Source organism: Microcaecilia unicolor, chromosome 6, assembly GCF_901765095.1.
Source record: "Microcaecilia unicolor chromosome 6, aMicUni1.1, whole genome shotgun sequence".
Lineage (NCBI taxonomy): Eukaryota > Metazoa > Chordata > Amphibia > Gymnophiona > Siphonopidae > Microcaecilia > Microcaecilia unicolor.
Window position 1 is genome coordinate 118,764,725 of NC_044036.1, and position 12,667 is coordinate 118,777,391.

General features: G+C 51.1%; 1 protein-coding gene across 1 annotated transcript in view; it reads right to left on the reverse strand.

Annotated features, from left to right (window-relative positions):
* The window catches only part of PRRC2C (proline rich coiled-coil 2C), a 458,438-nt gene that overhangs the window by 217,674 nt on the left and 228,097 nt on the right, over positions 1-12,667 (reverse strand). The window contains 1 exon segment of the mRNA XM_030208285.1: positions 10,189-10,427. Within this exon segment, the coding sequence (XP_030064145.1) occupies positions 10,189-10,427 (239 nt within the window).

The window sequence follows — 12,667 nt, forward strand, 5'->3', positions numbered from 1 at the left end:
TTCCTGGGATAGCGGAGACCATTGCTGAAGCAGAGCAATCTGCAGCGGCCTCATGTGAGCTCTCGCCCAGGGAACCACCTCCATTGTGGCCGTCATCGACCCCAGGAGCTGACGGACCTGATTCTGAAGCTTGCATCGCCTGTGGTCGGGGAGAAAGACGAACTCCGAGGCCGTGTCAAACCGGACCCCCAAATACTCGAGAGACTGAGATGGGGTCAGGTGACTTTTGGGCAAATTGATCACCCAGCCCAGAGTCTGAAGAACTGTTATAACTTTGGTTGTGGCGAGTCGGCTCTTGTCTGCCGAATCCGCCCTGATTAGCCAGTCGTCGAGATACGGGTGAACTCTGATACCCTCTCGCTTGAGAAAAGCAGCTACCACCACCATCACATTCGACAAGGTACGGGGAGCTGTGGCCAGGCCAAAAGGCAAGGCCTGAAACTGGAAATGTTGGCCCAAAACCGCAAACTGGAGAAACCGCTGATGCGGAGGCCAAATAGGAATGTGCAAGTAAGCTTCATTAAGGTCCAGAGATGTTAGAAACTCTCCTGGCTGTACCGCCTCAATGATGGAGCACAGGGTTTCCATGCGAAAGTGTCGCACTCTTAGGGCCTCGTTGACTCTTCGTAAGTCAAGGATCGGTCTGAAAGACCCGCCTTTTCGAGGGACCACAAAGTAAATAGAGTAGTGACCGCAGCCGCGTTTGGCGGGAGGCACCGGAACCACCGCTCCGAGCTGCAAGACTTGCAAGGCCTCCTCTACCGCCGCCCGTTTGACGGCAGTGCCACATCGGGACTCCATAAAAGCGTCTCTCACCAGGGCACTGAATTCCAATTAGTAGCCTTCTCTGATCAGGTCCAGGACCCACTGATCCGAAGAAATCTTGGTCCACTCCTCGAGGAAGAGGGAAAGACGACCCCCTACTGCAGGAAACGACGAGTGGACCGGCGTCTTGTCATTGTGGAGGACGCCCCTGAACTCCTGGCTGCTGCAGAACATTTGTCTGAGCGAAAGGAGTTCCTCTGCTCAAAACGGGCACGTTGAGAAACCCCAGCAGAGTGCCCCGGACAATACCTGCGAGCTTCGCAGAAACGTGGCCTGGAAGAGGAGGGAAAAACAGGACTTTTGGAAGAAGGCCTCGGCCTATCCTCAGGTAACCGTTGGGACTTAGAGTCCCCTAGGTCTTTAACAATCTTCTCCAATTCCTCTCCAAATAACAGAAGGCCCCGAAAGGGTAACCTCACCAGCCTTTGCTTAGAGGCCATGTCAGCCACCCAATGCCGCAGCCAAAGAAGACGGCGGGCAGAAACCGCCACAGACATCTGCTTAGCTGAAGCTCTGACCAGATCATAAAGGGCATCAGCTAAAAAGGACAGGGCAGACTCCATACACGGGCCAACCTCAGAGAGGGAACCTGCACCATCCTCGGGCTGATCAACCGCCTGCTGTAACCAGGAAAGACAGGCCGAGGCTGCATAGGAACTGCAAATAGCCGCCCTTAAGGAAAGGCCTGAGATTTCAAAGGACCGCTTCAGCGCAGATTCTAGTCACCGGTCCTGCATATCTTTCAAAGCGACCCCTCCCTCCACCGGGAGAGTGGTCTTCTTAGTCACGGCTGTGACCAATGCATCTACTTTAGGTATCCCAAAAAGGGCCAAGTGATTCTCACTCAGAGGGTAAAGGTGACCCATAGCCCTGGCTACCTTCAAAGGCCCATCAGGGTCAGACCATTGAGCTGAAATAAGCTCTTGTATGGAGTCATGCACAGGAAAAGCCCGAGAAGGCTTCTTAGTACTAGCCATCCTAGGATTAACAGAGGAGGCATCGCCCTCGGCTGGATCTTCAATAGAAAGGGCCTGCAAGGCGTCAGAAATGAGAGCTGGCAGCTCGTCGTGGTAGAAAACCTGCACCGCTTTAGGATCATCCAAGTCCTGTGGAAAACAAACAGGCACCCTCATCTGGATCATCCATCCATGAGGGCCTGCCAGACCCCTCAGACTCCCCACAGCCTGACCACAGGGGGGAAAAAGGAGAGGCGCCACCCTCAGACGGGGAATTTACCCGTCTACGTTTAGTGTCAGTCCAATGCTCAGGGGAAGAAGTAAAGTCAGCAGCCAACACAGGGCTATCAAAACCTGGAGGGAATCCAGTCCGCATCGTAGTGTCAGATGCCTCCGGCAGAGCTCTTTTTAACATAAAGGCCTTATGCATCAGCAGCACAAATTCAGGGGAGAAAAACTCACCCTGGCCCTCCGCCCCCGAATTAGGAGGAGTGGGGGAAGGACCTCCTCTAGCAGCCTCGGCACGAGGCGTCCCCCTGCACTCAGACTCCTCCGCAACAGCGAGGGTCGAGCCACGTGACACTTCCAAAATAGCACCCGCTGCCAGTTCCGTCGAGCGGGAAGAATCACCGCTCACCATGCCCGTACTAGCATAAGCGTCTAAGGAGCACGTACTGCAAAGCCCCGCTGCTGACCTGCGTTTACCACAGCGGGAGCAGCGCTTAACTGCTTCAGCAGCCATCGCCCGACTGGACGGAAATATAGAAATAAAATGGCGGCCTCGCACCAAAACTTAACCTGCACAGAACGCTGTCCGCAGGAACCTCCCCGGAGGAGCTGGGCACCACTCTCACCTCAGAAGACCGAGGCAACGAGCTCCAGTCAAGCTGCACAGAACCAGAATCTCTAGAGAAAGCCTCAGAAACAGCAACACTGTATAAGCATGCCCTTTTTTTTTTTACACTGTGAGGAAAGTTGGAGGCAGGCAGCAAACGAGGGACTCCGGGAGGAGGGGGGATGGAGTAAGGCAGGGACAGGGAACAAAACCAAGTATGCCTTCAAAGTGGGCACCACCAGCCACAACACCCCTGCTCTACTGGCAAAGCACAGGAGCCACCCCAGGCAGAGATCTAGGAGCTGATCAAGCAACGTCCACAGCTGCTGGGAGATAGAGATATAGTGAAGGCAGAAGGAGCTAGCCGCCCAGGGTCACTGTGTCTTTTCAGTGTTCTCTATCGCCACCTGCTGTTAGGTGGATACAATCCATCAGTTAATGGATTCATCTGCTGCTGATGACAAGGAACTCTATTTTCTCAGGAATCTCATGTTAGTGCTTCATAAAGGAATGCAATGAGTACTACGTAGCCACTTAACATATATCTTCTAGGACAACTACTATAACCTGTTCAGCACGCTGCTTGGGCCCTCATTAAGCCCCCCTAGCACTGATCTTCACTTCAAAATACATGCATAAAAAAATGCCTCCTAAATCCACCTGGATATGGAGTATTTAGATGTTGCTTCACTCTTACAGGGTAACTTTATAAGATAACATGGCGTAAAAGCAGATATTAAAAAAAAAAAAAAAATGATTCCACTGATTTTTTTTTCCATAAGGGTGTCTTCTCTTCAGCAGCCATCCTCTTGATACACTCTCAATAAAACCAAATAAATAACTATCCCTCATAAAACAGTGTTGAGGGGCAAAACAGGAGGGGGGGGGGGGCCAGGGACCCTCACCAATCGAAGTCACCATCCTGACAGTGCTCAGAAAAAAAACCCAGCCAAGTCACAATCCACAGATTTGGCAGCTACCTGTTCCACTGGCTCAATCAGGGTAAAGGTCTGCATAATGATCCCTGAGAACACCCAAGGCTTGCTGCACTAGCCCCACCTGCCATAATCTACAGGAGGCAGAATACAGGCAAGTTTTAGAGTCATATCACTCCTTATGCTGTGGAGTGGACACATTATGTTCTCTGTCTCCATCTGCAGGCAAGGTGGCATCTGGACTGGTCTAACAAGAGGAGGAATACAAATTTTAAAATTCAAGTACATTATAATTATAGATAATTTACATCAACACTTTTTAACACCAAAACACAAAACCTATAATGCTTCCCAAATAAGAATGAAGGTAAAATTATGTATCATACCTGATAATTTTCTTTCCATTAATCATAGCTGATCAATCCATAGACTGGTGGGTTGTGTCCATCTACCAGCAGGTGGAGATAGAGAGCAAACTTTTGCCTCCCTATATGTGGTCATGTGCTGCCGGAAACTCCTCAGTATGTCGATATCAAAGCTCCATCCGCAGGACTCAGCACTTAGAGAATTACACCCACAAAGGGACACTCTGCCCAGCTCACCACCGCCGAAACGGGGGAAGGGAATTAACCCAGCTCATCCCCACACAAGTGGGGGAGGGGAATCCGTCGAGCGGGGGAGGGACACCACACCCGCCGATGCGGGGGGATCTGGCTTATCCTGCAACCGCAACCGCGGGAGGAGCTGACTGACCCTAACACCGCCGAAGCGGGAGGGGTACAAAGCTGCCCTACAGCCGCACGAAGCGGGAGGGAATGCCGGCAGAATTTTAAGTCTCAATCCAGCCCCGTAAAACGGAGGGGAGAGGAATGCAGCAGCTCACTGTAACACAAACTGGTCTCAACTCTTGAAGAATCCAATTGAAAAAACTTGAACACGAAGTCTTCCTGAAGTAACTGAAGACTAAACTTGAACCTGAAATGCAACCAGAATATAAACAGTACAGATATCTGGGAGGGGCTATGGATTGATCAGCTATGATTAATGGAAAGAAAATTATCAGGTATGATACATAATTTTACCTTCCATATCATCATGCTGATCAATCCATAGACTGGTGGGATGTACCGAAGCAGTACTCACCCAGGGCGGGACATTGAAATCCCTGACCTCAACACTGAAGCTCCAAACCGGGCCTCCGCCCGAGCAGCCACAGTCAAGCGGTAATGCTTGGAGAATGTATGAGCCGATGCCCAAGTTGCCGCCTTGCATATCTCTTCCAAGGAGACGGACCCGGCCTCTGCCATCGAGGCCGCCTGAGCTCTAGTGGAGTGAGCCTTCAGCTGGATAGGCGGCACCTTCCCCACGGCCACATAAGCCGCTGCTATGGCTTCCTTGACCCATCTTGCCACTGTAGGCTTAGCAGCCTGCAGACCCTTACGAGGACCTGCAAACAGGACAAACAGATGATCCGACTTCCGGAAATCATTGGTCACTTCCAAATATCTGATGATGACTCGTCTCACATCCAGATATTTAAGAGCAGAGTATTCCTCTGGGTAGTCCTCCCTACGAAAGGAAGGGAGACTGAGCTGCTGATTCACATGGAAGCGAGAAACAATCTTGGGCAGGAAGGAAGGCACTGTGCGAATAGACACTCCTGCCTCAGTGAACTGCAGAAAAGGCTCTCGACATGAGAGTGCCTGGAGCTCGGAAACTCTTCTGGCTGAAGTGATAGCCACCAAAAAGACTGCTTTTAACGTCAGGTCTTTCAGAGATGCCCTCGACAAGGGTTCAAAAGGCGGCTTCTGTAATGCTCTTAGCACCAGGTTGAGATTCCACGCAGGCACCACCGAGTGCAGAGGAGGGCGCAGGTGATTAACTCCCTTGAGAAAACGCACCACATCTGGCTGCGAAGCCAGGGAAGCACCCTTCAGGCGGCCCCTGAAGCAAGCCAGGGCCGCTACCTGGACTTTAAGGGAACTGAGCGACAGGCCTTTCTCCAGACCTTCTTGCAGGAATGCCAACACTGAAGAAATTGGAGCAGTGAATGGAGAACATGAGCCTGCTTCACACCACGCTGCAAAGGTACGCCAAACCCTGGCGTAAGCAGTAGAAGTAGAGCGCTTCCTCGCTCTCAGCATAGTGGCGATGACCTTGTCTGAGAAGCCCTTCTTCCTCAGACGCTGCCGCTCAATAGTCAGGCCGTAAGACCAAAGGGGGAGGGATCCTCCATCACCACGGGACCCTGATGTAACAGACCCTGCTCCACTGGCAGCCGCAGAGGATCGTCGACTGAGAGCCTGATCAAGTCCGCATACCAGGGACGTCTGGGCCAATCCGGATCCACCAGGATTACCCGGCCCGGATGTTTTGCCACCCGGTCTAGCACCCTGCCCAACATGGGCCAGGGCGGGAACACATAGAGGAGCTCTTGTGTCGGCCACTGTTGGAGAAGAGCATCTACTCCCAGGGATCGAGGGTCCCGTCCTCTGCTGAAAAAGCGCGGCACTTGGCAATTGGCCGATGACGCCATCAGATCCCAAGAACGCCTGAGCAGATAGCTGCCACTCTCCGGGCTCCAAGGTATGGCGACTGAGAAAGTCCGCCTTGACATTCATGACTCCGGCAATGTGGGCCGCTGACAGCTGTTCCAGGTTCGCTTCCGCCCACTGGCATAGATTCATGGCCTCCTTGGCTAGAGGGGCGCTCTTGGTACCTCCATGGCGGTTGACATAGGCCACAGCCGTGGCATTGTCCGACAGGACCCGTACTGGCTTCAACGCCAGTACCGGGATGAACTCCAAAAGCGCCAACCGAATGGCTCTGAGTTCCAGGAGGTTGATACACCACTTTGCCTCTGCAGGAGACCAGAGCCCCTGCGCTGTCCTTCCCAAGCAGTGGGCTCCCCAGCCCGACAAAGAGGCGTCCGTCGTGACGACAATCCACTCCGGGGTCACCAGAGGCAATCCTGCAGACAACTTGTCTGTCTGCGTCCACCAGCTCAGCGCCTTGCGCACTGCTGGGACCAAGGGAAGGCGCACAGCATAATCCTCCGACACCGGAGTCCAGCGCTGCAGCAGAGAGTGTTGTAGTGGTCTCATATGAGCCCTGGCCCAGGGCACTACTTCCATCGTGGCCGTCATAGAGCCCAACAGCTGCACATAGTCCCAAGCCCGAAGAGGAGAGGCTACTAGGAACTGGTCCACCTGAGCCTGAAGCTTGACAATCCGATTGTCTGGCAGGAACACTCTGCCCACTTGGGTGTCGAATCGAACTCCCAGATACTCCAGGGACTGAGTTGGGCGCAGCTGGCTTTTCTCCCAGTTGATGATCCACCCCAGGGAGCTCAAAAGAGCAACCACCCGGTTCACAGCTTTGCCGCACTCTGCATAAGAGGGGGCTCGGATCAACCAGTCGTCCAGATAAGGATGGACTTGCACTCCTTCCTTCCTCAGGAAGGCCGCGATGACCACCATTACTTTGGAGAAGGTCCGCGGAGCAGTAGCCACCCCGAACGGGAGGGCTCTGAACTGGAAGTGTCGGCCCAGTACTGCAAAACGCAGAAAGCTTTGATGAGGAGGCCAGATGGGAATATGCAAGTATGCTTCCTTGATGTCCAAGGATGCCAGGTACTCCCCTGCCTTCACTGCCGCTATAACAGAGCGGAGAGTCTCCATGCGAAAGTGCCGAACTTTCAAGGCCCGATTGACCCCTTTGAGGTCGAGGATAGGCCGTACAGAACCTCCTTTCTTTGGTACCACAAAGTAAATGGAGTAACGTCCCTTGCCAAGCTGATTTTCTGGCACCGGAACAACCGCACCCAGGCGGATCAGATTGTCCAAGGTCTGCTGCACTGCCACAGCTTGACCGGAGACTTGCAGGGAGAGAGTACAAACCCGTCTCTTAAGGGTCGGCAGAACTCTAGCTTGTAGCCGTCTCTGATGACTTCCAGCACCCAAGCGTCTGAAGTTATTGTGGTCCACTCGCCCAGAAACGAGGACAGCTGTCCTCCAATCTGCACTGGGGCGTGGACCAAGGCCCCGTCATTGGGTACGAGACCCTGGGGGAGGACCGGAGGGAGCACCTCCGGGACGGCGGTTTCTGCGAAAGGAATGCTGCTTGGGGGAGAAGTTCCTCTTGAAGGAAGAGGAGGCAGAAGAGCCCGACCTGCCCGGGCGGTACCGACGGGCTTCCTGAAACCGTCCTCTGGAGGTACCGGGGCGAGTACTAGCCCGAGCCCTGACCTCTGGTAACTTCTTGCCCTTAGACGTGCCGAGATCGGTCACGATTTTGTCCAGCTCGACCCCAAACAGCAGCTTGCCTTTAAAAGGCAATCTAGCCAGGCGGGATTTAGAGGCGTGGTCAGCAGACCAATGCTTCAGCCAAAGCCACCGCCGCGCAGAGATTGTCTGAGCCATGCCTTTAGCTGAGGCCCTCAAGACATCATACAGCAAGTCTGCCAAATAGGCCAAGCCCGATTCCAGGGCCGGCCAATCAGCCCTCAAGGAATGATCCGAGGGGGAAGCTCGCTGCACCATAGTCAGGCACGCCCTGGCCACATAGGAGCCGCAAACTGAGGCCTGCAAACTTAAAGCAGCCGCCTCAAAGGACGACCTTAAGGCCACCTCCAATCTTCTGTCTTGGGCGTCCTTTAGGGCCGTGCTACCTTCCACCGGCAACGCCGTTTTCTTAGTCACCGCAGTGATTAAAGAATCCACGGTAGGCCACAGATAGGCCTCACGTTCACTTTCAGGCAAAGGATAGAGGCGGGACATAGCCCTAGCCACTTTAAGGCTCGCTTCCGGGACATCCCATTGAGCCGAAATTAAGGTGTGCATGGCATCATGCACGTGGAAGGTTCTAGGCGGGCGCTTCGTCCCCAGCATAATGGCAGAACCAACAGGGGCTGAGGGAGAGACGTCCTCCGGAGAGGAAATCTTCAAAATGCCCATGGCCTGCACTAACAGGTTGGGCAAATCCTCTGAGCTAAAGAGCCGCGCTGCAGAGGGGTCATCCGCTCCATCCGAGCGGGGATCCGTCTCCTCCAAGGAATCCGCAAAGGACTGTTGGGAGAACTCAGAAACGCTGCCCTCATCTACATCGGAGGAGACAAAGTCCTCCAAGGCCTGGGAATCAACCCGAGGGCGTTTACCTCCGGGGGCCTCAACCTCTTTACCAGACGAGGGAGCAGGGGCAGCGTTTTGCATAAGGAAGGCCTGATGCAGCAGCAAAACAAACTCGGGGGAGAAACCCCCCAGACTGTGCACTTCCGCAGCCTGGGCTACAGCCCTAGACGCACCCTCAACCGGCGCTCGCAAGAGCGGGGGAGAGACATGCTGCGCATCCAAAATGGCGTCCGGTGCGACACTCCGCGAAGGAGCCGCGCGGGAAGAACGGCGCTTAAGTTTAGCCGCTTTTGTGCCGTTGCCCAAATTGAGGGCGTTCATGGCATTAACGTCTCCCACCTCAAGGGCGGCCCAAGAAGAAGCCGTCCGAGCCTCGTGGCCGGCAAAGATGGCGGAGGCGAGCAGCGGGGGAAGGGCGTTTATGGCGGGAAAAACCGCCACACCGGAGGAAGGACCGGGACACTCATCGGTCACGAAACTGTCACCCAACAAGGGCGAATCAGACTTTAAGACCCCCGCATCCCCTCTAGAAGCGCACAAGCGATCCGGGGAGCGACTCTTTGCGCCCTCGCCCTCCGACGCCATAGGCCACGTGGAGATCAATCGGGGAACCCCCTGCCCGCTATAAAAAGGTAAAAATTACCTGCTTTCCGCTCCGAGCTGTAACGACCTGGTGTCCCAGTGAGTAGCTGCAATAAACGTTTAAATAAACGTCGAAATAAACGCCTTTAAGGACGTTCAAAAATTTTTTTTTTTTTAATGGAGCCAGCGGGAGGGGGGAGAAAAGGAGGGACCTGGTGCCACCAGGTTTGCACTTGCTCAAGAAGAGCCCTCAACCCCAGGCACTCAACAAAACCTAAAAATTAGGCTTGGAGGCCTAGCCAGAGCTGCTGCTGTGTGTGACCACCACCTGCTGAGATAGAGAACATACAAGGAGTTTCCGGCAGCACATGACCACATATAGGGAGGCAAAAGTTTGCTCTCTATCTCCACCTGCTGGTAGATGGACACAACCCACCAGTCTATGGATTGATCAGCATGATGATATGGAAAGACAGGATACAGCAGCATGAGAAAGGCCAAATTGCTTTGCAAGAAACTGTCTACTTGGTACCAATCATGGCCATGTGAGAGTGGTCAACTTATCACCAAAGAAATCTCGACTCCCCTCAGGTTATGACCATATTTGTGCATGAGATACTCAAGCCTATAACAGCTTCCAAAGAGGGAAATAACCCCACCCAACCTGCATAGAACTTGGTTTGGACTGCAATTCAAGAAGTGATGCTTTATCCAGGGATAGAGCACTAAAAATGTTGGTGGTCAGATACAATGAGAAATATAATCTGCATTTATGATGGCTTATTTTCATAATTCCTAATTATGTTGAAGCACCTCCACTTTATCCCATATTCTTAACCTACACAAGTAAAAATTTTAAGGTATATACAGAAAAACCCTTTTACCTTACATTATCTTATGGTTTTTTAGCAATTAGCAGAACATACTTGCATAGTTGTTGAGATCAAATTGTGAAATAGCATCAGGTTTCTCCTTGGGCTTCTTTGTTACTGCCTTGGCCTCCTCTTTTTTCTTGCCAGAAGCCTCCCTGGCGTTCTTTTGTGCTATGAAACTGCCACTAGTCTCTTCCATGTACTGCTGTTGCTGATGGAGATGGTGGTGATGTATGGAGTTGCTGGTCAAGGAATCGATACCAGTCACACTCACTGTTTGATCTTCAAAGGGCCTACATCATATGAATTATACAAAAGACAGAGCTTAATCTCATCCTTCTGCAGTACTCCCCAGAGCAGAGGCAGAGATAAAATAAAACAGTTAACACAGTAATACACAGAATTGGGGAGATTAGAGCTATACAGCAGGCAATTACAGACTTACTCCAAATTATATTCCAGAGTTGTAGCAATACAATTCTCAAAAAATAAAAAAATTGAACCACATAATGGTTGCCCGATACCTAATGTACTATCACGCTGTTCAGGAGTAAAGGAAGAGATTTTTATAGCTCATAAATGGTGTAATGGGATGATCAAATTATTACCTTGAGAAAATCTGTCAAATACTCTACATGAGCTTTTCAGACCCTATCCATTCTTCAGATGATCCCATATAGCAACAATTACATGAGTAGTACATGTATTTCTAATATTTATATGGCAGTCCTAATCAAGGGTGACTTGTAACTTACCAAGTAAAACCAGACACAAAATACCCTTTTATGTTGGATTACGGGAAGGCTACAAAAAGGTAAACAGTGTTTCCAGTTTAGATTTGACAGTGTTGAGGGAGGAAGGAATCTAAATGTCTTGGAAGGAGATTGGGAAAGATTTTCAAAGAAAAGTAGCCCATCAAACATATAAACGGCGAGTGACCGTACTCACTCGCAAATGCGCAGTAGAGACTTCCCTCTCTGTCCCGCCCCCGCGTCAATACGTGATGACGGCAGGGGGGGGGGGGCGGGACAGAGAGGGAAACTGCGCCGCCGAGGTTGCTACTGCTCCCCCCCCCACTCGGAGTCGCCGCCGCCACCCCTCCACCCAGCCCGGGCCCTCTCTTCCCTTCTGAACTTACACATCCATTCGCCGAACGCAGCAACGCACATCAGCTGAGCTGCAGTGAGCCCTTCCTTCTTTGCCTGTGGCCCCGCCCTCCTGTGACATAACGTCAGCAAGGGCGGGACACACACAGGCAGAGAAGGAAGGGGCAGCTCAGCTGATGTGCGTTGCTGCGTTCGGCGAATGGATCTGTAAGTTCAGAAGTGAAGAGAGGGCCCAGGCCAGGTGGAGGGGTGGCGGCGGCGACGACTTCGCGGGGGGGAGGGGAGCGGTGGTGACCGCGGGGGGAGGAAAACCTCTATACCAGCCCGTTTTTACGGGCTCAACAGCTAGTTTCAAGAGAAAACAAGGAGGTTCTGTCAGGAAATATGGCATGAGAATAAAGAGGAGGGAAGAGGTGTGGCATAGCAGGACCACTGGAATCTTTAAAAAGAGGGCAGAAAAGTCAGTGCAAAGTTTGAAGTAGTGGAACAATATAGAAGTGGAGTAGTCTAATGGTTAGTGCAGTGAGTGGACTTTGATCCTGGGGAATTGGGTTTGATTCCTACTGCAGCTCCTTGCGACTCTGGGCAAGTCACCTAACCCTCCATTGCCCCAGGTACAAATAAGTACTTGTACATACTATGTAAACCGCAAGTCTCACTCCCTTTTCCCTTTATATTTAATATATTTATTCGTTTTCACTTTTAACAAGAATTCACTTGTTTGAAATACAGCCATAGTAATTTTCTTAATAATTAATAATTTTCATAACAACAAGCCAAAAAGGCAAATAATAAGATACATTCCATTTCTTAACAACACATTCTCTATACTTCCTTAGACCTCATTTACAAATATTGGGCGATCAGAGTTAGGGAAGTTCCAATATACAATAAAAGAAAAAAAAAAAAAAAAGAAATTAGGTGGCGTAAATCCTCCCTTATTTAATTATTTCAATTGCTTAACTTCCAGGAATGATTTTAGACTGTCTGGTGAATAAAAGGTGTATTTAACCTGACCCAACCTAACCAGACATTTACACGGATAGGCGAGGAAAAACATCCCGCCTATCTCTAGAGTTCTTGCTTTCAGTGCTAGAAAAGCTTTCCTTCTCTGTTGGGTAGATTTTGTGACATCAGGGAAGATTTGTACTTTTACTCCGCCGAAACAAGTTTGTAAATTTTTAAAGTAAAGTCTCATGATATTATTCCTGTTCAAAAATAAAGGAAACTATCAAAGTTGACCTCTCTGTATTTTCGTCCACTGAACTCTCTAGTATTGCTGAGATGTTCTCTAAATCTAAGTTTGGTTGTAGTCCTTCTTGTCTTTTCCCTTTCTCTCCCTTGGGATTTGGAATATAATAAATCTTGTTAACTGGCGGGATCGCTTCTTGGGGAATTTTTAAGACATCATTCAAATATCTTTTGAA